The sequence below is a fragment of the Centrocercus urophasianus genome, unplaced genomic scaffold (assembly GCF_019232065.1).
Source record: "Centrocercus urophasianus isolate 14NV4802_14NV808 unplaced genomic scaffold, USGS_Curo_1.0 seq_57, whole genome shotgun sequence".
Lineage (NCBI taxonomy): Eukaryota > Metazoa > Chordata > Aves > Galliformes > Phasianidae > Centrocercus > Centrocercus urophasianus.
The window spans coordinates 37,818-62,852 of record NW_024885166.1 but is presented as its reverse complement, the minus strand read 5'-3'; the positions used below and the strand labels follow the sequence as shown (position 1 = coordinate 62,852).

The following is a 25,035-nucleotide window of genomic DNA, read 5'->3' as shown; positions in this document are numbered from 1 at the left end:
CGCATGTACGTCTGAACGTACGTACGCACGCACGCACGCACATCGGTGCGGCGCTCCATTCCGTCTCCACCCCCCGCCCCGGTAACCGGGGGAGCGGCGGTTGGCGGCTGCGCTGCCCGCGCGGTGAGTGAAGGGTGCTGGGCCGGGCGGGCCGGGCAGTGCGGCGGCTCCTCTTTCTTCTCCCCCGGTATCTGCCCGCGGGCGCTGCGGGGCCGAGGCCTGGCGCGGCGTTGCGGGCGGCCTGGGCCCGGCCTGCACAAAGGGCCCCGCGGGCGGGAAGGACCGAGAGCGGTCCGGCGCCGTGTGGGACGGCGGGCAGCAGCGCGGCGCTCCGGGCGTTGCACGCCGGCTGCGGTTCCGGCGGTCCGTGCTGGGGCTCCTGGCGTGCCCTTCCCGCGGCGGGGGGCGCCGAGCCCCGCGTTGCCACACGGTCCCCGCAGCGCCCCATTGCCGTCCTATGGATGGAGTGACCCGCCCGGGAAGTTTTCACGCGGGTGACAGGTCCAATGAATGGTTCTTTAATTTCTGGGTCGGTACAGTGAGGAAGAGTCCCGCAATTCAGACATTGTAACTGAAAAGGTTGCCCGCTATGCTGTCAGCAGCAGACGCACATCATGCCATCCGCCCGTGTGTGTGCTGATAGATCTCCAATGGAGCACGCGGGTGGACAAACTGCAGGCATGGAGGGGTAGGGCACCCAGCAGTGCTGTGGGGCACTGAAAAGCAGAGTTTGCCTTGAGGTGAGCCCGGTGTTCAGGACTTGAGATTTATCGAGCAAGTCCCGAGCTGCTGAATGTTCTTTACAGGGTGCAGTAGCAGGATTTATCCTCAGATTATTTTAAACTTGTTTCTTTTGTCATTGAGTGATTCCCACTGAAAGTGGGAATTTCCATAATAAGACTCGTGGCTGGTGGGCCATCCCATTCCAACGCACTTGAAAGCAGTGTGGTCAGACTCTTTTTGGCAGCCTTCGAGGTATGACTTACTTGATCATGCAAACAAAGTAATTAAGTTACTTTAAATGGGAAGTGTTGTTTCTCCTGTGTTCCAGGTTCTGGCTTTGAGTTTGTTTGTCTTATAAAAATGAAAACTGTAAAGCAAGCAGGACAAGCAGCATATGCTTAAGTAGTATTTTAGGGACACTGTCTGTTTTTGGAAGGGAATTTCTTTGTTTTACTGTTTTTCAGATTGCAGATGTACTTAAACTTACAAGAAAAGGACAAAGGCTAGCTCCTTTTTGGGGAGCAGATCATAGTCATGTCAGTTACAGTTCCCAGGTCTCTTTATCATGAGTACAGTAATCTGCTTTCAAGAAAAATCATGCCAGTAGTCAATACCTGCTTAAAGCAGAAAGGCATTAACTTACCTGTTCTGATTTTAACAGATCTATTGAAGGCATCATGAATTGGAATAAAGGTGGACCTGGTACGAAGAGAGGCTTTGGTTTTGGTGGATTTGCCATAACCCCTGGAAAGAAAGAGGAGCCGAAGCTTTCTCAGCAGTCTCACAGTGCTTTTGGAACAGCCGGTTCTTCTGCTGCGTTTGCAAAATCAGGACCTCCCCAGCTGCCTTCTTTCTACAAAATTGGGTCAAAGCGAGCGAATTTTGATGAAGAAAATGCGTAAGTAGGGTTATTTCTTGCATTTCTCTGGTTCTGCATTTTAGTCTTTTACTGTTTCCAAAGCAGCGAAAGTATTTGTGGCATGTAGGAGGTTTCGATATTTAGAAGAGCCCGCTCAACTAAATGCTCTAACACAGCAATAGCATCACAGAAACCTGAGTTGCTCAGCTGCAGGAAAGCCCCGTGTGTGCTCTGACTCTTATTATCCTTTTCTGCATGGAAAACTTGACTCGGAAACCACGGAAGACAGTGTGTTGCTATGGGCTCTGTGCTGACTGGGTGATGTTTGCTACTTCTCAGGTACTTTGAGGATGAAGAGGAGGATAACAGCAATGTTGACTTGCCATACATTCCTGCAGAGAATTCCCCCACTCGCCAGCAGTTTAATTCCAAATCAGCCGACTCTGACAGTGATGATGATCCTCTGGAGGCATTCATGGCTGAAGTGGAGGCAAGACCCAGCTCCTGAAATGTTTATTAACTCACGTGGCAGTACTTCTCTCCCATCAGAAGCAGCAAATGCCTGTCATGGCTTTGGCAGCTGTCTTCAGAATGTCACTTAGCTTTTGTTTTTCTGTGTAAGATGCTGCTAATTAGAACTCAAAGATGAATTAAATGCAGAGGTAGTCGATAGAATTTCCAGTAGCTTATCTACTTGTTTTGGGCATGCTAAGGCTGTACAGCATCTCTGTGCACCTCTGACTGCAACGCTAAGGATTTGTGTGTTTTTCACAGCTCAAATGGAAATGATTTGGATTTATCCCAAACAGCTCCTTAGCTGCAATTCTTGGCTGGAGTCTGTCAGTGTTTTCCAGAAGAGTGTGGACACTGTATTTTTTTGACAACACTGCCACAATGTTATAATTAAATTTCGAAGTAATTGTTAGGAGAATTTGTTTAGTGTAATAGGATGTGGGATGAGAGAAGGTTTGGTTGAGAAAGTGTTGTCTCTGTGGCGTGGTGATCCACTTATGTAGGAATGATTTTTCCTTCCCATTTGTATCATCGTGTTGTTTTTTTAACGTCTCACAATTTTGTAACCTGTTAGGATCAAGCTGCTCGAGACATGAAGAGGCTGGAGGATAAAGACAAGGAAAAAAAGAATGCTAAGTAAGTTCTTTACTGTAATTCCCATGCCTAACCGTGTCTTGTATGGTGCTGAAAGATTCCAATGCAATTTGTTGATGTTCACTGTTCTGTAGATAACATGAAACAGTACTGCTGTACCGTAGTACTGGAGATCCTGGAGGCTCCTCCAGGCTTGTTTTAAGATGTTCCCTGTCAGGTGATGCATTAGGTAATGTCTGACAATTGGGATGCTAAATTTGGAGTTTAAGCAGTTGACATTTTTGCAGCTGATCTATCAGTGTTGACCAAGGTAAATGATGATGCCGTTGATTCTTGATGTAAATGTCAGAAACGTTGGTAGGACTTGCACTGCATGGGGTTGATCAGATTATACGTGGTCCTGAAACAGAACACCGGATCCAAATCACCACCTGGGGATGTTCTGAACCGGATTTGCACTTCCTGGCTCATATTCCTCTTCAGTTATGGGACATCTGGTAGCATCGAGAGCTTAGACCAGGATGATCTTTGATGTGGCTTCTACTGGGAAGACGGAACCCAAATCTTTCAGTCTCGTTAATAGAAGTAAAAATGAAGGCTTTGCAGGGTCGTTGTTGTGGTTGACACCAAAAGATGAAAAATCCATGGGTTGGGATTATGAATGTTACTGAGTTGTTGGTGTTGTGACTTCCACAAAGTATGGAGCTCAGCACTCAGCAATTGAAAGTATGGAGCTGCGTATGTGGAACACTTGCAGGGAAGTTTTTTTTTTCTCCGCTTGTTTTTCCAGGGGTATTCGAGATGACATTGAAGAGGAAGATGACCAAGTGAGTTCCTATGCAGTCTTTCTATCTTCTTATTTGTTTTTTATCTTCCCTCCCCAAACACATGATGCTAGGTACAAGCACAACTCCGGTGCCGTGCTCAGTACCCGGACAATTCAGCAGGAAGCTCTAGTGGTTCCCCTGCTGCCTCCACCCTTCTAGGTGTTCCATTAAAAAAAGAAGAATACTAGGAGACCATTCCTTTCTTTATTGCTTTGAGAAGATTTTTTCAGTCCATTTGAATTTCAGCTTCCTGTACAACAGGTTTTTTGGTATCTAAGGGTCTCATCAAGTTTGAGATGAGCTGAATCATCTAATATGAAGCACCAGTGGGGAAGCTGTTTGCAGTGAAATTTTATGTCTGTTGAGGGCAAGAATCAGGCTTTCTGCTCTTTGTTTTCAGCAGGGCTCCAGTTCTGTTTGAGGATTGTAGGCATTGCTGTAGCAGAATAATAAGCAAAAAGGAAGCACTTCATTTCAAAAATGCACCTTCCTACCTAATTATAGTTACTAACTACCTCAGTAGTTGTAATAATACAGAGGATGGAAGGCTTGTTGTGCCCATTGGCCTTTGCTACCAATTTGGTGAGTGTAGCCATGCTCAAGTTGGAGCTAGGGTAACTTCTACCTGCAGACAGCTGCTAAGCAAGTGTACTGTATGCATAATCAGATGGCTGAGTGACAGTTGGCCACGTGAATGAAAAAGCCAGGTGGGTGTAACATGCCTTTGTAATCGAACGGTGCCTTAAAAATCTGGTCGTAAATCTTTGCTTGAAGGAAGTCCATTGAGGCTGGTGTTTGTGCATGAGAATGGCTTGTTGTGCCAGGGAGCCATAAGTGGGATGCTGAGAGGAGCTGTGAGGATGGCATGTGGCAGCTTCTAACTTGGGCTTGTGTCAGAGGACTCCTGAAATAGTTTCTTTCCCATTTGCTGTTGCTTTTCATTTCTGGAGTGTAATTAGGGGAAGAGAAGGAACTTTAGCATAGTTTGTTTATGTAAAAGAGGTAAACACAGAGTAACATTGTGCTCACTGTGTAGAAACCTACAGCATTTGTTTGGTTTGTGTGGAAATAAGACTAGATTCTTGTACTGTTAAAGCCTTACAAGTAGAAGAAGTTCTTAAGCAGACCTGTAAGAGAAGAAGTTGTTTGTTATTTTTGTTTTTTTAAAAAAGCATTCTGTGGTCTAACTGAACATTGTAGTTGTTTTCTTTGTTTCTTCTTGTCCTTTTTCTGGGCATAACTGTTGATATTGATTAGAAGAACCAGTCCTAGTGAATGTTCTGTTTCTCAGTGATGTGTGTGAAAACAAACAGCCATCTAACATCTACCCTGTTTAAGCAACCGTGGTATTTTTGCATCCTGTTGTATGCAATTTTACTGTATGTTTTGCTGCAGGAAGCTTATTTTCGCTACATGGCTGAAAACCCCACTGCTGGTGTGGTGCAAGAAGAGGAAGAGGACAACCTGGAGTATGACAGCGATGGGAATCCAATTGCACCGTCCAAAAAAATCATTGATCCTCTTCCACCTATTGACCATTCAGAGGTAGGAGGTTATTTTGCATCCTGCTGTGTCTGTTGTAGGAAGCAGGGGCTGGGAAGTAGAGTGGAACTTGCTTCCTTCCAAATGCACCGGTGCTGTCAGGTGGCATTTCACTGCTGTGCCATTCGAGTTGCACTGCAAACCCTTACAATTGCTTCAGATTAAATAAACGTTATTGCAGACAATCAACTTTTTCTCAAACCTTTCTCTCCATAATGAAGATGTAATTATCCCTGCAGATTGAATATCCCCCATTTGAGAAAAATTTCTATGATGAGCATGAAGAGATCACCAGCCTGACCCCACAGCAGGTGGTGGAGTTACGGCACAAGCTGAACCTGCGGGTAAGCGTGTCACAGAGCCTCCTGAGGAGCTCTCTGCCTCCATTCTCTCAAACTGCCTCAGTAGTTCTCATTAAAGGGTTGGAATGCCAGGCCTCTTGGACACCTTCATTGCCTTTGATGTAAAGGAGCGTGGCTTTCCTCAGCAGGTCTTGAAAGTTGTCTCCAGTCTTCTCTAAGCGGGCATCCATCATCAGTTGTGTGGGTGCACTTTTGAGAGCCACAGAGCTAAGAACTGAAACTGGAAATGCTATAAGCAAGAATTGAGTATTTTTCCCATTTGAAACGTGTTAGTGTGGTGACTCCTGTGGAGGGAACTGTCTGGGGACGAAGGAGATCAGTTGTACAGGGAGGTAGATGTGGTTTTTTAGTAACTTGTGTTGATTGACAATTTATGTTTGGTTTTTAATATCTGGAAGCCCTGTTTACACAATGCATATGGAATTTGTGCCAACTTAAACTGAAGTTTACTTAAAATAAGTTAAAAAAAAAAACAAACAACAACAACAAAAAAAAACAACTTATTGAAATAAAGGTACTTCATTCATTTCTGTATTTGTTTTTCCTCTTACTGTTTTCTATGAACACTGTTTCTATTTCTAAGGTCTCCGGTGCTGCTCCTCCAAGACCAGGCAGTAGTTTTGCTCATTTTGGATTTGATGAGCAGCTCATGCATCAAATCAGGAAATCTGAGTATACCCAGCCCACTCCTATACAGTGTCAGGTGAGGATTGTTGCTGCCTAACATCTAAAATGCTGCTAATAGAATACGTAGAAAGGTCCTGAGTGCATATGAGGATGCATACAATGCCAGTTTCCAAACTGTCATGGGGGGAAAAAAAATGTTTTCTTTTTCTAGGAAACGAGCTTTAGGTGTTATAAATTTCTTTTCTAAAAACTTGAGAGGTCCTCATAGCAGCAGTGGGGAGGAGCTGCATGCTTTGTCACTCAGAATGGTCACTGGAGGGACAGGCTCAGAGAATTCTGGTTTTAGCATCCTTACAGCTGGACAGGAAGCGTTTGTGGCCAGGTAAAAATACATCCTTAGGATGTGGTGCTGGGCCCAAACGCTGGCATTTGCTTTGAGTCTTTGAAACGAGCTAATCTGAATTTGGCAGTAAAACTGTGTATGCATCCATCATGTTGCTGTGAGTCCCTTGTAATGTGCAGTTCTTTTGTTATCTGAGTTCTTCGTGTAATTCCGAGGTAGAATATGGGTTTAAAATTTCCTTGTTTTAAGGGTGTTCCAGTTGCCATGAGTGGCAGAGATATGATTGGAATAGCTAAGACTGGAAGTGGGAAAACAGCAGCCTTCATCTGGCCAATGCTGATTCACATCATGGATCAAAAGGAGCTTGAACCAGGAGACGGCCCCATTGCAGTGATTGTGTGCCCGACCAGAGAGCTTTGCCAGCAGGTACGTGTCCAGGGAGCAGGGATGTGTCCAGGGAGCAGGTTTGTGCCCTGCAGTGTTCCTAGAGAAGGCAAAATCCTGTGCAGAAGTTGCCAGAGAACCTCAGTGATCGATTTGCAAGAAATTACCCTGGCCGTGACTGCGGTGTAAGCTCACAGCCCTCGCTTCCATTCCTTTTTCTTGTAGGATCGTGACAAATTTTAAGTTAATTTTACACAGAGATCCCAAATTATTCCTAAGTATTGAGAGTTTTGTGGGTCTGTTGCCACAAGCTGTGTGTGGAAGGATAGAGCCTGTGGCTGACGTTGCGGTTGGGTGGCTGAATGCATTTCCCCAGTAAGTGGATGGAAGTCGTCCACAAATGTTGGAGCACTCAGCCCTGTGGATTTCTGAATGATTTCAGGAAGCTTTTAGCTGGAAAGTGGACCTCAGGAGCGGGGCTCTGTTGTAAAGGTAGGTCTATTTTCTCAGATGTGTGTGACATGAACTGTGAGGTGTTCTGTTTAAATCCTCAGATCCATTCTGAATGTAAGCGCTTTGGAAAGGCGTACAACCTGCGCTCGGTGGCGGTCTATGGAGGAGGGAGCATGTGGGAGCAAGCCAAAGCCCTCCAGGAGGGGGCAGAGATCGTGGTCTGCACACCTGTGAGTGCCTTTATGCCCACAGTACAATGAAACATTGAAGCAGGAGTGATTTGAATGAGGGCTGTTCTCAAACCAGCTCGCTTTTTGCAAAAGCTGGTGAAGAAGTTTGTGCAGAACTGATGACTGGGGGAAGTTCTGTCATGGCTATTTATTGGAGTACTGGGCCAAAAAAGCAGAGCATGAATAACTCCTGCACCAAAAACTTGAGGTTTTGATAGGCAGTTCCCAGTTAAAGTTTAATTGAAATGAAGGATGGTCAGTTCTTGGATGTCAACACTGCTGCCCTTCCAAAAACTATCCCTAAAATTCAGCTTTGACAGCGTGGTTGATGAGAGATTTAGTTATTTGTTTCTAAGCCTTGAATATTGACATTTACCTCTGGACTGAAGCCCTGAGATGTTTTCTGCTCTGTGTCTCTGGTGAGGTTAAAAGCAGATATGGTGTGGAGAAGAGCACATGAGTTCTGAGGTTGAGCATGTTGACATTTTTTAATATGCTTACCAACTGGCTGTTAATATTGATTTCCCCACTCTCCCAACAGGGTCGTTTGATTGATCATGTGAAAAAGAAAGCTACAAACCTTCAGAGAGTCACTTACCTCGTGTTTGATGAAGCAGACAGGATGTTTGATATGGGGTTTGGTACGTTTTGGAAGGCAGTGGTCTGTGTTTCTCTGCTCAGTGTGACTGTTTATAATTCCTGTGGTGTTGAATGCTGGAAAACACTTAAGGAAAGTATGCACAGTAATACACACAACTATTGAAAGATCTAATATCTGTTGATACAGAGATCTGTGAAACCCAGTTGATAAATTCCAGAAATCCTGATATTATTTTTTTTATCTTAAAAGTGATGAATATCTTACAGTGAACTCACTTCTCTGCCTTGGTTCTGTGACTGGATCCAGCAGTGTTGTAAGAACTCCCTGCTTTATTGGAACAGGATCAGTCATTTCCATCTGCATGATGTTGGATCACGGGGCAGAGTGAAAATCTGAGGGTGCTTTGGTGCTGCAAAGTGAGGGAGGCACCTGAGATGTGCAGAGTGCACTGCTCAGCTCACATCTTTGCTTAAAGAACTTTTTGCTGAGCTTTTTGTGCAGTAAAGGAACTTCCCTTCTGCGGCAGAGAGCTGGAAAGTCACAGCAAAGTGAAATAGAGCAAGAAGCATTCATTGATTCCATTTGTTAAATAAAGTGGTGAAGTTGCACTTTGAGTTATTCTACTCGCTGACATACATGCAGTGTTGATTGCAGCACTTTCCTTCTTTTCCAGAATACCAGGTCAGATCCATTGCAAGCCACGTGCGGCCGGACAGACAGAGTGAGTATGAGCATGTTTCAGATTAAACTTCTGGGAGCTGCAGGAGGCTGTGAGGTGGAGGTTCAGAATCCGGAGCAGAGATTGTGTGGCTGTGACAAGAACAGAAAATCCAGCGAGGCTTCTGCAGGACTCTGTGGTGTTACTGGTTGTGGGCTGCTGGGAGAGGCTGCTTGTGAAGTGTGAGCATTTGTAACCAGGTTGTTCATCCCTCTGTAATCCCCCTGCAGTCTTTGCTCAGAGGAAGGATGATCTGCTGAACCAATATTCGCATGCTTTGAGATCCCATGTGCTAAACTGTGGTAAAAGAAGGCTTGCAGCATGCCACGTATTATTCACATCTTGTTTCAAATACCATGGAAGGTGTTTCTCCTTCGAGGAGTTCTAGTAGTGTGATTTCTGATTTTCCTTACCACTGGTAAGACAGACTGTAGCTTCTGATCCCTGACATAAAACAGCCAGGCAGGTTTCTCACACGTGTGCAGCGTTGTCACAATCGTGGAAGATTAATTTTTCAGGGAATGCAAATCTTGTTTTCTTCCTCCTTTCAGCCCTTTTGTTCAGTGCCACCTTCCGTAAGAAGATTGAGAAGTTGGCCCGAGATATTCTGATCGACCCAATTCGAGTGGTGCAGGGAGACATTGGGGAGGTAACCTCACTTCTGAGCCAGTCACAGAAGGGAATCACACCGTTGTCTGAAATTTATGTTAAGCTGCAGCAGTCAGCTCATAAATGGAGAAGGAAATACTGGATGTTTAGCCAAGAATATTTGGGGTTTTCGTCGTTGTTGTTGTGCTGTTCTTGGTGTTTATTTTGCTGAGCTTTTTGCCAGCACATGTTCTTGTGGTGGGGGGGAGTTCCATCATGCAGGGAAACAACATCACTGCAGTGACTGATGTGTTTGCTGGGCTGAAGCAGTGGGCACCTCCTTCTGCTTTGTCTCACAAGGATAAATAAAACAATGACAGCTTTTGCAGTGGAGGCTTTGAAACTGGTTATAATGCCTTTCAGCTGGTTTATGTGGGAATGTTGATTCTATACTTGCTTGACATAGCAGTTGAACTGCTAGCAGACTTGTTTCTGCAGTTGAAGTGGGTGGATGCACGCTCACTGTGAAGAGGCTTTGCACTGTTGCAAAGTTTCACAAGCTGTCTGCTGAACATTCTTTTTTCCACCCATTCTCTGCAGTTTTTGTCCCCATTCCTTACTAACAAAAAATGAGTGGCTACCTGCAGCCTTGTCTTTCCAGGAAGCTGGTTTTCCTATGCTTTGCCTAAGAAAAGGAGCAGCTTACCTTGTTCAGTCAGTTTCTTTTCTCTGGTCTAAATTACTAGTCTGGGAACTTAGTCCTCACAGGAATTACCATTCAAATGTGTAGAAACCAAATCTTTCCTGGAAACTTCCCAGTGGAGTTTTTTGCCCCACTGCACGTTTGTTATCTCAGCAGAGTGCACAGGGGTCTGCTTGTGCCTCCTTTCTTCGTGATGCTCTGGGCAGTCGCAGCACACAGAGCTGCTTTCTCTGACCCCCGTTGGAATACCTTTCGCTGATGATCGCCTCCTCCACCTCAAACCTCGCATCTGAGTTGTAGATGCTCCTCTTCGTGTCAGTTGGATGCTAAACTGCATCAATGCCAGCGACTGCAGTTTGCCTCTCCAGTTTTTTAAAGTGCAGCTCAGCTCTCCTGCCATTTCTGCATTGTGAACATAAAGTGGTCAGCCATGAAGTGAGCAGGAGGCAGCTGCGACCTCGCTCAGAGGAGAATGTCAGTTCCCTGCTTCTGCTCTCAAAATCACTTTAAATTCCTGATTTTTATTCTGCTGTCTGTGTTTGCTGCAGCGCCCTTTGCGTCCTGCATCACTGCTTATTTCTCTCCTTAGGCAAATGAAGACGTTACTCAAATAGTGGAGATTTTCCCCTCTGGTCCCAGCAAGTGGAACTGGCTGACACGGCGCCTTGTGGAGTTCACATCCTCTGGGAGTGTTCTCCTGTTTGTCACCAAGAAGGCCAACGCTGAAGAGCTGGCTAATAACCTCAAGCAGGAGGATCATAACCTGGGGCTCCTTCATGGTGACATGGACCAGAGCGAGAGGAATAAAGTCATTTCAGAGTTCAAGAAAAAGGGGATCCCGATACTGGTGGCTACTGATGTAGCAGGTATGTGGATTGATAAGGAGCTGCAGCTCGGGCAAGCTGTGGATATCAGCAGGAAAGGTGTCACCCCTCAGTGGAAGGCAGCAAGGTTGACTTCTGACCTGCTGCACGGCTTCCCAGATGTTTTCCAGAAGTGCACACTGTTAACAAGGGATTTTATTCTGAAAGTTTCCCAGTGGTGTTAAATATACAGTGACAGAAAGAGAGAGAGAGAAAGGTATTTTAATACACAGAAAGTAAATAAGCTGCTTCTGAAGGGAATAGTTGCTGTTAATCAGCTGACAAATTTACTCATGCTTATATGAAGAGGAGGTGGAAACACTTGGGGCCTTTGTAGAACAGCTCTTATACCCAGATGTTCAGCTGAACAAAGGATGAATGTCACAGTCCTGTAATAAAGACCTCTCTCTTGAAGTAACAGTTATGTGAGCTGATATCTTCCATCTCCAGTCCTGTGAGTCGCTGCACTTAAGATAACAAAGAGCTTTAGCCTACAGAGGATGTCTTAACTGTGATCTGTTGGTGTGGAAGCTCTTCCCTAATGGAGCAGAACGATGTGCTGGTATGAGTGGCATTGCTTTGCGTCCTTGCAGGGTAAAGATCCTTACCACTGTATTGCTCTTGATTGCAGCTCGTGGGTTGGATATTCCTTCCATTAAGACTGTGATTAATTACGATGTGGCTCGGGACATTGACACCCACACCCACAGGATCGGGCGTACGGGCAGGGCGGGCGAGAAGGGAGTTGCCTACACCCTGCTGACTCCCAAGGACAGCAACTTCGCTGGGGATCTTGTCAGAAATCTGGAAGGTGCTAATCAACATGTTTCCAAAGAGCTGTTGGATCTGGCAATGCAGGTACGAAGCAAAACTCTGTGAGGAAAGCTGCTCATAATTAGCTAGCAGAGAAAGCCAGGAGCTTGGAGACTTGTTTTGGGTTCCGTCATTTGTCCTCAGTGTTCTTTTGGCAACCTGTGTTGTTTTTAAGCAGGCTTGGTACAGCAGTGGGTTTATTTAATAACTTTTGAAAGAAAGGGAGACATGAAGATGTTGGACTCCAATATGTAACCAACTCTGGTGTCTCATTGCACTGAGATTTTTGCTCTGCATTAGAAGATGCAAGTTAGTTGAAAGCTGAACAAGAAAATGATTGCAGGTTAATTCACTGTGTGACCTGGTTGCTGTTTGGCAGTGCTGTCTGACAGGCTTGCTGTGTACAGGTATGACTGATAGGTCACCACTTGCACCACAGTGCTTGGCAGCTCACGAAGGTGCTGCAGGGGAGCAAAGGCTTTTTGGTAATCTCCACATGCAAAGATAAATTAATGCACTTCTGACTTCAGCACCAAGAGCTCAGATGCCCACTGCTGGAAGTAAATGGTCTTTTTCTGACGTACAGAGGCAGCATTTTCAGAAGTGACACAATGTGTGATGCACAGCTCCATAGGCTGCCTGTCAGAAGAGAGGACAGAAGCTGAATGGCTTGGCTTATGGACTGACTTGGGTCTGAAGGAGCTACCAGGCATGATGAGACACAGCTAACCATTATTTAGAGACCTGGCAGTGGGAGCTCAGGTTGGGCTGCTCCTTCCTGGCCGCTGCTTGTTGCAGGAAGTTTCACTGACAAAACTTCATTTCTTCTTAAGCTGCCAATGGGCTCAATCTGTAAAACCCAGGGATGAGTGAATGCAGACCTCTCAAGTGAATGACATTAGAAATGGCATTTATTCCTGGGTTTAGAAAAAGCAAGCCTCTGAATCTTTAATATAGATAAGAGAGCAGGACATAAAATCAGTTTTCATAAGGAGGATTTGTAGGGAAAGCTTCAGAGCTGTGTGTCAGGACCATCTGCAGCTTCAGTTCCCACCCGGTGCAGTCTGCCCTGTCCCAACCCCTTGCCACAGCTGTGTTCTGGATTAGGAAACAGCATGCTTCATCTTTTTTCTTTCAAAATGCTCAAAATCTTCCTTTTCTAAGCTTCGTTGCCTGTGTTTCTCAAGCTGCTCATCCCTGTGTTGCTCCCCTTTGCTTTTCTTTTGCCCAGAACCCTTGGTTCCGGAAATCCCGTTTCAAAGGAGGAAAAGGCAAGAAGCTGAATATTGGTGGTGGTGGCTTGGGATATCGTGAGCGTCCTGGCCTGGGATCAGAGAGTTCTGTAAGTAGAAATGCTGAAGAAGTTGTTTACAGTCTTTGGATCTTCTAAACTTTGGGCTGCCTTTCTTCAGTGTAAAAATTCGCATCAGTTCCACCTCTGCTTCCACAAACTGGCGTAGGTCTGTCTGTCCATCCCAGAGCAGCTCTCTGCCAGCGTTTACAGGGACAAACTGCAGACGTGCTGGAACTGCATCGTGCTCACCATTCATCCAGAAACCACAGCTGAAGCCTTGTTCACACTTTGTCCTGCTTGTGACATCTGTGAACACCGCCAGCTGATCCCGTTTTGCTGTGCTGTAGGGAGATGGTTAAAATGTGGTCCTAGTGAGTTGCTCAGACCTCCTGCACCTTTGCTTTTCTGTTGCCCTAAAGAACAGAGGGCAGACTGTGCTGCTGCTCAGTGCTCTCTGGAGGTCCACGATCCTTAGTGGGTGCATTCCCTGAGTGCAGAGTGATGATAGGTTTGGGAAACTGTGCAGTGTGATGTCTTTTGTTGGGTAAATCTCTCCAGTTGTCCTCTGTCGTTGTGTTTAGGACCGTGGCAACAACAACAGTGTGATGAGTAACTATGAAGCATACAAGCCATCGTCTGGGGCAATGGGAGACAGACTTACAGCAATGAAAGCAGCTTTTCAGGTTGGTTCAATCCACGTTCTAACTCAAGAGGAAAGGAAATGAGGTGGAAAATGTTTCCTACTGATAGTTTGAAGCAAATTTTTTCTTCCTTGAAAGTGCAGAAACCCTGTGCTGACTTCAGGGAAATTGAGTTTGGTGGTTGCAGCCACATCTCATTCACTTGGGGCAGGGAGTCTGGAGTGGAAGAATTAGCATGTAGGCTGCACTGAACGTATTTGCACAACATTCATTTGCCAGATTTATTTTGTGTTCTGCTGCCTATTTGCTCTTCTTCCCTTCTGGATTCTGTTTGTTACTACATTCGATCCTGTTTGGCTGCCTTGAGTGTAAAAATTAACCCCACAACACAGAAGTCCCCTTGTTTCTGTGGTCAGGCAACAGATGTCTGCTACTAATTCTGTGCTGATAAGCAGGGCAGGAATGTAATCACTCTTTGAAACTCTGTGAAAGGGGAGATAACAGCAGGACAAGGGGAAATGGTTTGAAGTTGAGGGAGGGAAGATTGAGGTTGATGTCAGGGGGAAGTTCTTTGCTGTGAGAGTGGTGAGGTGCTGGAACAGCTGCCAGAGAGGCTGTGATGCCCCGTCCATCCCTGGAGGTGTTCAAGGCCAGGTTGGATGGGGCCCTGGGCAGCCTGGGCTGCTCTGAAATGTGGAGGTTGGTGGCCCTGCGTGTGACAGGGGGTTGGAGCTTCAGATCCTCGAGGTCCCTTCCAACCCTGGCCGTTCTGTGATTCTGATTCACTCCAAGAACGAGTTTTTGTAGGAACCCTTCCTCCTGGGGACATCCTGAAGTTCAGGACAGGGTTGTGCCTGCATGCTGGCTGTGTGTTCTGTGGCGCAGCACAGATGCAAACACTTCTTTTTCCCTTCCTTTCTCTCTTTCTGGCAGTCCCAGTATAAAAGCCACTTTGTTGCTGCAAGCTTGAATAACCAAAAGACTGGAAGCTCTGCTGCTGGTGCCAGTGGCTGGACCAGCGCGGGGAGCTTGAACTCAGTACCTACCAGTTCTGCACAACAGAACGCTGCAAACCCCGCCAGCCCCATCGCAGCCACCGCGGCGGCGAAAGGCGTCCCGGGTTTCAGCAGCACCGGGACTCTGAGCAGCGTTCCCACCTTTCCCGGCGTCGGGATGCAGGGCTACAGCAACAACAACGGTGCCAACGCCGGCGCCGCTAATCGGGAAGGCATCGGCAGCGCCGGCGGCGCTCCTCGCGGTGGCGGCGGTGGAGGCGGAGGTGGCGGCGCCGTTCGGGAGCGCTACAGCGACGGCAGGAACAGTCGGCACAGCGAGGCCCCGCGCCGCGGGGAGGGCGGCGGTCGCTACAACGATTCGCAGCATCACGGGGAGGGGGGCGGTCGCTACGGTGACGCCTATCGGCACGGGGAGGGCCGGCACGGGGACAGCCATCGCCACGCCGAGAGCCGGCACTTCAGCGACGCGGGAGGTGCCAATCGCAATAACGTTGACGGCAGGAATATCGGCGAAGGGAGGAGCAACGAGAGCAGGAATGGTGAGAACAGGAAGGATGCCAGCAGCCGAGACAACAAGACAGATGGTTTTGCTGTCCCAGAGCCCCCGAAACGTAAGAAGAGCCGGTGGGACAGTTAAAAGCTGGTGCTTCACAGCCTGGGATTTCTGCAGGTCTCTTATCCGGAGGATTTCTTGGTAACTGGTTGTTGAGCAGCTGGGGGAGGAGAAGGAAGCCGTGCAAACTCCCCACGCGAGTCTGCGCCGGTACATCTGCAGACATTCACTCTGATGATGTGTACGTGCGATGCTTAGAAAGAAATCATTTTGATAAAGCTACCTGGGTTCTGCTTTTAAACATTCAGCGCTCGAATAACTCGGCTGGATTTAAACAGATCTTCTTGACCAGAAAGAAGCTGTTTCGTGTCCTTGCAACAATAAGAAACTGTTTCAGGTTGTCTTTTCTTAACCAGCACACCCACCTACAAACCAGTCCATCTGTTGATGCTCAGGACCCACCTGTTTAACATTAAACAGCATTAACTTTCAGCAGTTTGTTCACTATGGTGAGTTCTTCTCCAGTTTCTTCTTTTCACCCCCTCTTTTTTCCCCAAATAAATCTTGGCTTCCAGATTTGCCCCTTCCATCTCTCCCTATCACTTAAGAATGTATCAACTTTCCTTGCTTTAGGTGGGATGGAACAAGTTGAGTTTTCTTTCCTTTAATGTCTTATGGAAGCTGTTGAAGGGATCCTTCTCCCGCCCAATTAACCGCGACTTCCCAAGTGGGGGTGGAATCCCTGCTTTGTGCTCAGCACAGCAATCCCATTGCCCAGGTGTCCTTTTTTTCCTTGTAAAGAACCTCCTGTTTTCCCAATAGCCTTCATTTGGGTGGAAGCCTGCATAGCAAACGTGTCTGTGCTGTGCCTATGCACCCTCTGTTATGAGAGGGCTGATGGCTTTCTTCAAGGTAAAAACAAAGGGAAGAAAAGAAAGAAATGTGGATCTGCCCCCAGCAATCAGAGCCTGGTGCCCCCATGAAATGAAGCTCAGTGAAGGGCCTTCATTCCGAAATTCAGGGACCTGCTGCTCAGAAGCCTGTAGGGAGAACCTGAAAAGCGACTGATGGAGCGGAACAGCTCAGAGATCCCACGTTGGACACGTGCAGTTAAAAGTGTAAAATCTTGCTTGCCCGTTTTTAACTCATTGTGTGCATTACCTGTTTTTTAACTCCTTTTTTTGTTTGCGCCATGAAGGTAAGGAGGAGCTCTGGTGTTGAAACGTCAGCACTCACCTCTGTCTTGTTTCTGCTCACAGAAGTATCAGAACCTGTCAGGTTTTTGTGACGTTGTGAAGTTTTCTTTATCCGCTGTGCGTTTGCTTTCTGCTTGCTTTAGTAAATGTTTTATTACCAAGACAAAACACCTGGCACGTGCTTTTCATTCTCTGCTTTTCCTCGGGCTCTCCTGGCACCGGGATGGAGATCTGTCCTGTTGGAGATCTGACTGCAGCCTTTTCTTTCACCACAAGTAGGTGAGAAAAATAATCCCGTGCTTTTTCTCGCCGTCTTTTACCTCAAACAGTTTGAGAACCGTATTTGAGCTCCAGAGCCTTCTGGGGTTTGGGTTCTCCCACTCTGAAGTGGAGAAGTGCAGGGCTCACTGCTTGTCCCAGCCTTTCAGAGTCCTGGGGCTGGAAAGAGAACTCAGCAGCGCTGGTGATGTGCCCAGCATTGCAAATGCCCTCAATTCACTTCAAGTTTGCCTCTTCAGGCCCCCTCACAAACAGCTCTGATACAGTTTGTGGAACAGCTTCCATTTGAGTTGTCCCATCGCTTTTTGCACTGGTTTGAACTCTGCGAGACAGCAGAGTTTGTTTAGTAGTCACTATTGAGATGAGGATGATCTCCTGTGGCAGAGCTCAGGAGCCTTTGTGGATTCCCCTTATCACACTCGCTGTTTATCACAGTTAAAGATCTGAGTTCTAAAACCAAAAGATGGCTCTGTAACCTGAAGCTGCTCCCTGCCCCCTTGGTTTCACATTGCTGCCTCTGGGAGCTGGCCTGGCTGGAGCTGTGCTGTCTGCCCTTGTTTTAAATGCATCCCTCTGCTGTTTTGATAGGATTACTGAAATTCCTCACCCCTCTCTCAGCTGCCGAGTCAATATTGATCCGTGGCAGAGAGCTATAAATGTCAGCTCACAGGTCCGTGTTGGATGGGTAGCAGGGCTGATCCCTCTTCCACAGAACAAGGTAGCAGTGTGAGCTGCATGCCAGCTACCCTGAAAAAGTCTCTCCCCTTGCAGTGGCAGGCTGCACTTTCTTCTGAAGAGTCAGGAGCACAAACCAGCTGAGCAAATCAACTGCGAGAAGCTCAGGTCTGCCTGTAAAGCACAACCCTGCTGCTCCGGCACCCCCTGCCCTGTGCTCCGCAGTGGAGCAAGAAGAGCAGGAGGTGATGAAGATGTGCCACCTTCAAGACCCGCTGCCCCCCTGTGCCCTCATGGCCCCTGGCTGTTGCCCCCCCCCCCCAGTGATTCCTAATCCTTGTGACTCTCTTTACATCTAAGCTTTTCACTGGAAAGGTCTACGAATGCACACGCAATTACTCACATGCTCTCTGTCGCTATCTTTATTATGAAATTACATTGGAACAAGTACATCCCCGCTCCCAGCAGTGCTGTAATTCTCTCTCCCACCCATCTCTCTGTATTCTTAGGAGTGTCTTTTCCCGGCAGTGAGCATTGCCTTGCAGGGGGGGCAGCAGGGAGCTGTGCCCCACGAACAAGCAGGGAGGGCAGAGCTGGGGGCTGTGATGCTGGCTGGGCTTCCAGCCCTTCGCATCCTCAGCTGTCCTGTAAGCGATTGCTGCACACATCCATGGGGATGGGGGTGAGGGGGGGGGAGCTGCTCTGCCCCTCTCGTGCTGTACAGCAGGAATTGGGTGCTGAACAGGGGAGTCAGACTTAAAGGGTTCAATCTCATTGGCTCGATTTTGAATGCACTGGAGCTGAAGTCACTTTCCAGACCATCACAATGAGGCACTGAGCCTGGAGGTCTGTTTCCTGTGATGATTCAAGGCTTTGCATGCAGACATCACTTACACCATCACCTGCACGTGGAAGGAAATGAAGTTTTGAACTGCTGCTCGGTTTTAGGCCAGGCAGGTACAAGAGGGAGCAGGAGCACGTGGTTCCTTGGCACGCTGGCTGTGAGGAAAAGGGCAACGGGTTGATTCAGCTGCTCTCTCCTGCCCCAGCTCTCCATGCAAGCACAAAAGTTGCCCCAAACACAAAGACTGGTGCAGCTGGGAGATGGCAGCGTTAACTTCACAGCATCGTCTCCAGCTCTCTGTTCAGATTCGGGTGATTCTCATCCAGGTCCTTTAAGCCCAAGCTGTTTTCCCCGCAGGTTTTCTGGCTCATCTCCTGCGTCAGATGAGACAAAAGCTCTGCAGCACAGGAGCTGGGGGCGTAGCCTGGCAGGCTGCCGCGGGCAGGGAGAAGCAGCCCCCGGGGCTGTGTGCCCCCCGGCCCTCGCCCTGCCAGGCTCACGCTGAAGCTCGTGGTGCCGTGGGACATCAGCCCAGCATAACAGCAGCTCCCTGCTGCGCTGCTGGCACGCGCCTTCTGCTTGAAGTCCAGCGCCAGGCTTCTCCGAAAACGGGCTTTTTTAATCTCTGCCTGCACCTGTGGGAGAGATCAGAGCTGCTGCTGCTCAGAGCCACCAAAGCGGTCCTCCCTCCCCTTCTCAAATCCGAGTTTTCCCTCTGGTTATCCAGGGGGTGCAGGGAAAGATGCTGCCCCCTGCTTACCTCCCCATTGCAAAAGCAGTAGATAAAAGCCACAAAGAAACCCTGCCAAAAGAGATGGAGGAGTTTTGAGTCCTGAGCTCAGATTCCTGGATGAGCATCGCTGTGCTTGGAGCACCGTTACCTGAGAGGAGTTGAAGATCATCTCATAATGCATCTGGATCTGCCACAGGACCCCCGAGACTTCGGTGTAGGGCATGGCCATGAACACCACGTAGTGCACTCCAAAAAGCGGCATCAGCACCAGCGTGGACCTCAGCAGCTTTCTGGGAAGAGAAATCAGGCGCCGAGCTGAGATCTGCCAGCAGCTCTGCTCTTCGTTCACAGCCCTATGGGGAACCGTCCCCAGGAAGCGGGCAGAGGATGAGCCAGGCCTGCACTCGCCTGTACTGCTGCCGGGGGTCCAGCTTCCCCGTGTTCGTCTCCCACAGTTTGGAGGCCAGCACCCGCACGATGTTGAGGAAGAGGAAGAAGTTCACCTGCCAACAGCCACCCGCCCGCCTTGGGTTTGTTGCCTGCAGGGACCTGGCCCTGAAAATGGCAGCAAACGGCCCTGGGGTGCTCAGCCCCCTCTTCCCCAGAAAGGATCGTTAATTTCCTACCACCACAGCAGCCAAGATGGGGACCTGGTAAATCCACTTCATGCTCCCTGCACTGAGGTCCCAGCACCTGAAGAGAACGGGGAGGACACACCAAAGAAATGCCTGAAATCCTGGTGGCAGACGATGGCTGCCTGTCCCCCCATCACCATCCCCACCTCCTGTCCTCCCACCTTCCCCTCTTTGCTGTCCCTGAGCGCCTGGCTGGGAGGAGTTTGGGGATTTGGGTAAATCATTTTGACAGCAGTTATCAATGCATGATGTCAGCCTCCACCTGGCTTCATTCCACAAGCAAGACAAAGATATTACGGGTCTCAACTAGTGGCAGTTTCATGAACAAGCCTTTTGTGTTTGCTGACTCCTCTTGTTCTTTTTGGAAATCTTTTCTGAAGTTCTGGTGCCCACAGATTTCTTGCTAGCATCTGCAACCTGCCTTCCCCTCCCCAAAGAACTGCTGGAGGAGATGGATCTACGTACTGTGTGTCTGCCAGGGAGGCCCTGACGCTGGCCCAGATGGACACAAACACAGCGGGGAGACCTGGAGGGATGGAACACGAGAGGAACACGGCTGAGATTGGTGTTTGCAGCCCAAAACGATTCATGGTTCACGTTCCACTGCCCCCATCGGTGCTGCTTGGCTGGTGCCTCAGCTCCTTGCTGGGCTCAGCACCACCAGCCTTGGGTTGGGGTCCAAACTCACCCCAGCCAATGATGATGAGGACCCACAGGTAGTTCTTGTTGGAGAGGAAGGCCATGAAGATCAGGCTGTGCAGGTAGAGACCTTCCACCAGGATCCAGTAGTGGTTGGTGGCCAGGAAGTAGAGGAAGAGCGTCACCACCACCTTGCAGCCAACCTGTGACGTGGGTCAGAGAGGTGCCAACATCAGTCCTCCCCAGGGCTACAACTCCTCTGGGTTTGTCCAGCACAGGCTGAAGGGCATCAGCACGGGGAGAACACAGCTGTGCTACGGTTGGCCCTTTGTCCCATCCCTCCCAGTGGCATCACCCCACGTAACGCAGTCCGTATCCCCACACTTCCGAGTTCCTAAATACCCTTTTTCCCCCAATCCTGTCTCTGTGCTCTACCAGGTGGCTGCGTTGGCCCGGCGGGGGGCTCAGCTCTGCCCCCAGGTCCTCCTCCCTCAGCTTCGCCTCGCTGCCCATCGTGGCCGAGTAGAGCACGGCGTCCTTCAGGAAGATGCTCGCTGCCCGGCAGATGAAGGAGGCGAAGAGGTGCATGTGGATGTAGTTGCGAGTGCAGTGCAGGCGCCTATGGAGAAGGGTGTGACATGAGCACAACCCCAGCTGCCCCACAGCTCATTCCACGGGGGCTGCCAGGTGGTGACAGGGGGCCGGACATCAACTCCAAGGTGTCAGCCCCCCAGGAGGCAGATCTGGGTGAGAGTGGATCTTCAACACCTTCAAAAGTGGGGTGTGTTGGTCATGGGGAGCCAATGAGATGTGGCTCCTGGGGGCTTTGAGAACAGCCTGGAGTGGTTCCAGTTGCTCCAGGGGCTGCTGCACGCAGGGCAATGGGGAGGTTTCCTCCCATGGGGACAGGAGCTCAGCTCCTCCTTACTTGAAGTAGGAGAGGATGCAGACAGCCACAATGAGGGAGGCCAAGGAGATGGAGTAGCCAGTGGTGTACATCAAGTGCAGGCGGTCAAACACCTCCTGGAAGAGAAGGGCTCTGCTCCAGACCTCCCACAGCCTGTGTCCCTTCTGCCTCTGGGCTGAGAACACAGGGAGAACTGGGAGTGCTGGGGAGCAGAGGGGGACGTCTGAGCCCTGCTCCCATCCCAGCCCCTTTCCCAGCACCTTCCAGTCACCTTCTCACGGCTCCGGCTCTCGGAGGAGAAGAGCACGGCGCATTCGGTGTAATTGGCCCAGGTCCTGTTGAGGCTGAGGGTCACTTCCCAGGTCCCGTAGGCACTGCAGTACCTGTAGGCACGGCCTGGGGACAGAAGGGGACTCTGAGAGCTGCAGGACTCCCAGCAAACCCAGCAGTGTCCCCAAGGTGATTCCTGAGATATTGCTCAGCTGCAAGTGCTCACCTTTATGGTTGAAGTCATAGATGTAATCAGGGCAGGGCACGGCCACCTCCTGGCTGGGAGAGCCTTTGGGCCAGCAAATGATTCCATCCCATTCTGGGAGGCAGTTGGTGTCTGACGAGGGGGCAAAGGCACTGCTTGTCCCAGTGACACAGCATGCATCCCATCCCATCCCACACATCCCATCAAATCCCATGCCTCCAATCCTGTCTGCCTCCCATCCTTACCCATGGCATGCATTCCAACCCCATCCCATCCCCATCCATCACATGCATCCCATCCCCATCCCATCCCATCCCCATCCATCACATTCATCCCATCCCCATCCCATCCCATCCCATCCCATCCCATCCCCATCCATCACATTCATCCCATCCCATCCCATTCCATCCCATCCCCATCCCATCCCCATCCCATCCCCATCCATCACATTCATCCCATCCCCATCCCATCCCATCCCCATCCCATCCCATCCCATCCCATCCCATCCCATCCCCATCCCCACACCAGGACCCTGCAGTCCCTGAGAACTGTGTGTCCCCCACATGTCCTGCTGCCATTGGAGGGGACGCAGCGCAGTCCCCCAGGCCCTCCCGTGTGCAGGACCAGGCGCTACCTTTGACCTTCTCCAGCTGAGCTCTGATGTCTCTCTGACATCTTTCTCTGGCTTCCACCAGGAGGTAAATCTGCTCTTCCTTAGTGAGAACGTCGTCAGGGTCCACCTGCCCACAGAGATAGGGGTGAGGAGCCCATCACGGTGGGGCCGCTGCTGTCTGAGGGCAGCTCAGATCTGCTCTACCACCAGAGCAGCTGGGATGGAAGCGAAGGCTGCAGCCCCACAGCACTGCACTCCCCTTTGGAGTCACAGGATCACAGAGTCCTGCTTGGGAACACCAAGCACTGCAGGAAGAGCAGAACGACATGGGATGAAATTTGGGGCCAGGATGGGCAAAGCAGCAGCATTGGCAACGGAATGAGCAAAGACTTGGGGTTTGCAGAGCACAAAGGTGTGGGGCTGCGTTGTCCCATCAGTGTCCCCCCCGCTGCTGAAAAGCCATCAGTGGGAGCAAGGAGCCATGAGATCCCCAACCAGCACGGGCTGCAATTAGCAATACATAATCAAAGCCAACAGAGCAGAGAGAACGAAGGAGCCAACGCAGACTTACCAGAGCCTGGGCAGAGCCCAGCAGGCAGCAGCAGAGCAGAGCAGCCACGATGCCCACAGACCCCATGGGACGGAGCCAGTGAGGGATGGGAGCCGTGTCCCCAGCAGCCCAGTGCTGCAGGCTATGGGGTGAGCTGAGGTGTGGGGCCAGGTGCAGCATCCTCAGGGAGCGCCTTCCCAAACGCCGTCCCCATGGAGGCGAGGTGTCAGTGGGGCAGTTCTATGGGGATGGAGGCTTGCACAGGGCTGCCATGCTGGGGATTCGCCCCACAGCTTCGCCTGCTCCAATCCAGCGCTGGTGCCCCTCCGGCTTTAAGCTGCTCCTGGAGAGTGCAAACAGTTCCCAGAGGGATGGGGATGGCAGAGGTCTGTTGGCTCAGCCCTAGGTGCTAAAATCCTCTTTGCTCGAGGCGGATTCCTCCTTTCAGATCGTCTCTCACTGCCCAGCAGCTCATTTTTCAGCTGTCACACATTTCCCCACCACCCCAAGCTCCAGCCTGGTTCTGAGGAGCCGAGGGAATGGGAATGCAGCTGGAGGTGGGGAGGCAGAGGGTGCGACACGTGAGCATCTCTGTGCACTGCTCTCCAGCAGTGCTTTAACCCTTTTCCTTCTCTTGGGATCAGGGATCAGCCCCGCTCCCCCCAGGGCTTCCTGTAGCATCTCACTGCACAGCTGCACACCGTCTGGGCACACGCCAGCATTGGGTCCCACACCATCCCCATCACTGCAGTCCCTTGTCACCCTACGGGGAAGCCCTGGGGCTGCCCCATTTGGGGATCATGCTCACACTCACCTCATCCCCACCACCTCATTGGTTTGAACAATTTGCGTCCACCAAATGGCAAAAGGAGGCACAAAACCAGGCTGGATGTGGCTCTGGGCAGCCTGGTCTGCTGGTTGGCAGCCCTGCACACAGCAGGGGGTTGGAAGCAGGTGATCGTTGTGGTCCCTTTCAACCCAGGCCATTCTGTGATTCTATGATCCTCACCTCTGAGCAGGGCGACCTCGGGACGGGGCCAAAATTCAAAACCTCTGTGCAAAACCCTGGGAACTGCAGGACCCCAAACCATGGCTGGGTGTCTCCGTAAATGGCAAAGCCCCGCACAGGGCAGAGCTGGGGGCCTCCCTGCTGCTGCGTTTTCCAGACAGAGCTCTGGTCCTGACCAGGGGCTGCATGGAGGAGGTCGGGCTTTGCTGGGTTCCTGCAGACAGCAAAAATCTGTCTGATAGCTGAGAGAGCAAAGCAGATCCCAGGAGCTGCTGCTGCTTACTCTGATTGAACCAGAGAGGAAAACTGCAATGGGGTGCAGCTGTAAACCAAGAGGGAGCGGAGCAGAGCTGGCAGCTGCCCCTCGCCCTGGCCCTATTTAGACCCCATCCCAAGTTGCTGTGGGTAGTGGTACGGTTCTTTGGCTCATGGAGATTATGGGGCTGTTTTGTGGGCTTTTAGAACAGGAGATGGGATAAGTGTGTGATGGCAGGAGTGGTGTCTGGGGGGCTGGTTTGCAGCCAAGGAGCTCCTGCTGAGCAGGGCTGCAGGTGGAGGAGGTCACTGGAGCTCTGTGCTGTGCATGGGCTGGTGGTGATGGAGGGGAGGCATGGGGCCATCGGATTCCCACTGCTCGTGAAAGCTGACCCAGACCTGGAGTTTGCAGTGAGCAAAACATGTTGTTTTCTGCTAAATTGCTTGCTGGATTACACAGAGATCAGGGAGGCAATCACAGTAAGTGACACCCACCAGCCCCATCGTGCAGCCCCTCATCCGTGCTGGCAATCAGCAGATGATGGCACGCAGCAAATTTCCCTCCTTCTGAAGGACCCCCCTGACCCCGCTGGTGGCACAGCCGGCACCGAGCAGCATTCTGCTCTAAGAGGCTGGGTGGGAAAGCTCAAAGTTTAATTTCTGGGGTAGTTTTCTTCCTAGTGGGAAGCACAGGTCAGCATTTGCAGCCCATCTCCCTGACTGCGTGCACCTTTCCCTACGCCGTTCATTTTGGGCAGGGATCAGAGGAGCAGAGCAAAGCAGAGGAGCTGCCCAACACAAACCTGCAGCTGCATTTTCTGCACTCATGCACGCAACCCAGATCTACGGGTGTCACGGCTCAGCCCCAGCAGGACCTGTTTTCCCCCCCAGCAGTCAGTGCCTGCGTGCTCCGGATGGAGCAATGAGGCCATGCAGCACCCCGGGAGATGCTCCCAACCCCTGCAAATGGTTTTCCCC

At 50.1% G+C, this 25,035-nt stretch overlaps 2 protein-coding genes across 4 annotated transcripts; one reads left to right on the top strand and one right to left on the bottom strand.

Moving 5' to 3' along the window:
• The first annotated feature begins 15 nt into the window (after positions 1 to 15).
• On the top strand, positions 16 to 15,739 carry DDX42 (DEAD-box helicase 42). Of its 3 annotated transcripts, XM_042836061.1 has the most exons (18): positions 16 to 123; positions 1,385 to 1,621; positions 1,922 to 2,072; positions 2,670 to 2,731; positions 3,480 to 3,516; positions 4,912 to 5,061; positions 5,298 to 5,402; positions 6,004 to 6,123; positions 6,640 to 6,816; positions 7,329 to 7,457; positions 7,999 to 8,098; positions 8,732 to 8,779; positions 9,328 to 9,425; positions 10,657 to 10,933; positions 11,562 to 11,788; positions 12,975 to 13,085; positions 13,619 to 13,720; positions 14,612 to 15,739. In XM_042836061.1, exons 2-18 carry the CDS (start codon positions 1,401 to 1,403, stop codon positions 15,329 to 15,331), a joined length of 2,835 nt encoding a protein of 944 aa, XP_042691995.1. In that variant the 5' UTR covers positions 16 to 123; positions 1,385 to 1,400; the 3' UTR covers positions 15,332 to 15,739. The 3 variants fall into 3 exon arrangements, with proteins under 3 accessions (XP_042691995.1, XP_042691996.1, XP_042691998.1); XM_042836062.1 differs by lacking the exons at positions 16 to 123; positions 1,385 to 1,621; positions 1,922 to 2,072 and having other exon boundaries at positions 2,668 to 2,731; positions 3,099 to 3,516; XM_042836064.1 differs by lacking the exons at positions 16 to 123; positions 1,385 to 1,621; positions 1,922 to 2,072; positions 3,480 to 3,516 and having other exon boundaries at positions 2,668 to 2,731.
• A 2,777-nt stretch (positions 15,740 to 18,516) lies between these two features.
• LOC122169710 (parathyroid hormone/parathyroid hormone-related peptide receptor-like) lies at positions 18,517 to 22,973 on the bottom strand. The gene is made up of 13 exons (XM_042836056.1): positions 22,815 to 22,973; positions 22,265 to 22,370; positions 21,652 to 21,762; positions 21,427 to 21,551; positions 21,177 to 21,271; positions 20,684 to 20,867; positions 20,298 to 20,451; positions 20,075 to 20,135; positions 19,601 to 19,667; positions 19,379 to 19,477; positions 19,123 to 19,260; positions 19,002 to 19,043; positions 18,517 to 18,876 (listed from the first exon to the last, which is right to left on the bottom strand). Exons 1-13 carry the CDS (start codon positions 22,971 to 22,973, stop codon positions 18,517 to 18,519), a joined length of 1,701 nt encoding a protein of 566 aa, XP_042691990.1.
• Between the last annotated feature and the right edge of the window lie 2,062 nt (positions 22,974 to 25,035).

Bases quoted from the DNA above. Each gene is read 5' to 3' on its own strand.
- DDX42 (XM_042836061.1), top strand. From the start codon at position 1,401: ATGAATTGGAATAAAGGTGGACCTGGTACGAAGAGAGGCTTTGGTTTT. The intron at 7,458-7,998 runs GTGAGTGCCTTT...CTCTCCCAACAG, and splicing joins AGATCGTGGTCTGCACACCT to GGTCGTTTGATTGATCATGT. The intron at 10,934-11,561 runs GTATGTGGATTG...TCTTGATTGCAG, and splicing joins GGTGGCTACTGATGTAGCAG to CTCGTGGGTTGGATATTCCT.
- LOC122169710 (XM_042836056.1), bottom strand. From the start codon at position 22,973: ATGCTGCACCTGGCCCCACACCTCAGCTCACCCCATAGCCTGCAGCAC. The intron at 21,552-21,651 runs GTGAGCACTTGC...TTCTGTCCCCAG, and splicing joins CTATGACTTCAACCATAAAG to GCCGTGCCTACAGGTACTGC. The intron at 18,877-19,001 runs GTAAGCAGGGGG...TCTCTCCCACAG, and splicing joins ACTGCTTTTGCAATGGGGAG to GTGCAGGCAGAGATTAAAAA.